Source organism: Buceros rhinoceros, unplaced genomic scaffold (assembly GCF_000710305.1).
Source record: "Buceros rhinoceros silvestris isolate BGI_N320 unplaced genomic scaffold, ASM71030v1 scaffold21142, whole genome shotgun sequence".
In the NCBI taxonomy this organism is placed as follows: Eukaryota; Metazoa; Chordata; class Aves; order Bucerotiformes; family Bucerotidae; genus Buceros; species Buceros rhinoceros.
Window position 1 is genome coordinate 7,307 of NW_010399721.1, and position 1,138 is coordinate 8,444.

The 1,138-nt window shown below is 60.3% G+C and overlaps 1 protein-coding gene across 1 annotated transcript in view; it reads right to left on the reverse strand.

Annotated features, from left to right (window-relative positions):
• TEAD3 (TEA domain family member 3) overlaps positions 1–616 on the reverse strand; it is a gene marked incomplete at its 5' end in the record, with an annotated part of 3,438 nt that extends 2,822 nt beyond the window's left edge. The window contains 2 exons of the mRNA XM_010131607.1: positions 28–165; positions 605–616. Coding sequence (XP_010129909.1) covers positions 28–165; positions 605–616 — 150 coding nt within the window. The remainder of the gene's footprint in view (positions 1–27; positions 166–604) is intronic.
• Positions 617–1,138: the final 522 nt, after the last annotated feature.

The window sequence follows — 1,138 nt, forward strand, 5'->3', positions numbered from 1 at the left end:
TGTCCAGAGGGCAGGGGCTGTCCTCACCCTGGGGGCAGCAGAGAAGACGGCCTGAGGAAGAGGAGTTGGGGGGCTGAGCTTGTTCTGCAGGACGCTGGCCGACACGATCTGTGCGGAGGACATGGAAGCCATGCTCTGCAGAGCCTTATCCTTCGAGACCTGGTCCTGGGGGGACAGGAGAGAGATGGGGGGTTACAGGGGCACACTGAGACCCCCCCAGACTGAGTGTGCCCGGCAGGTTTCGCAAAGCTCGGAGCTGGTTGTACAGACTGGCCAAGGGATCAGGGCTGCACCCACGTTAACGCTCGAAGCTTGCAAATGTGCCCCGGGAGAAGCTGCAGGGTCTGGATACGGTCCCCGCCGCCCCCGTGCGGAGCCCCCCCCAGACTGAGTGTGCCCGGCAGGTTTCGCAAAGCTCGGAGCTGGTTGTACAGCCTGGCCAAGGGATCAGGGCTGCACCCACGTTAACGCTCGAAGCTTGCAAATGTGCCCCGGGAGAAGCTGCAGGGTCTGGATAGTGTCCCCGCTCCCCCGGTGACAGGAAGGGAGGTAACTGGGAACAAAATGGGGAACAAAAGGCATCACAAACTCAAGCTCAACTTACCAAGTTCATGGCCTGTCCGCAAAAGAAAGGAAAAACACAAGGTTAGAGCATCGTGGGAGCCTGTGAGCACTGTGTGCCCCCCCGAGCTGTGCACCCCCCACCCCAGCTCGTCCCCGCAGCCTGATATGGGGACAGAGCCCCTTGACCTGGCTGGTCACTGCGGGGTGCACATGGTGGGCACCAATTCCCAGGCCTAATCCTCCTGGGAAGGAGATGCCCCGCTATTTTAGGGGGTTGCTGTAGCTTTGTAATATCCTTTACAGCCTTTATCAGCCTCAGCAACCTCCTCAGCAGCCTCCAACACTTGCACCAGGGCATGGAGAGCCAGAGCTGCCCAGCTCCTGCCCAGAAAAGGGCACCGACTCCCCTGAGAGCACCCTGGGCACACCCCCCATGCCGGGTGTGCATTTACAGCAGACACCAACTGTTTTCCCTTTTATCTTTTGCTCTGGAGGTTGCAGCAGCTCCAGGCAGGGTCAAGGGGCTCTGAGATCTTGTCCCAGGGCCCGGCTGCTTCTCCAGCCACATCTCCAG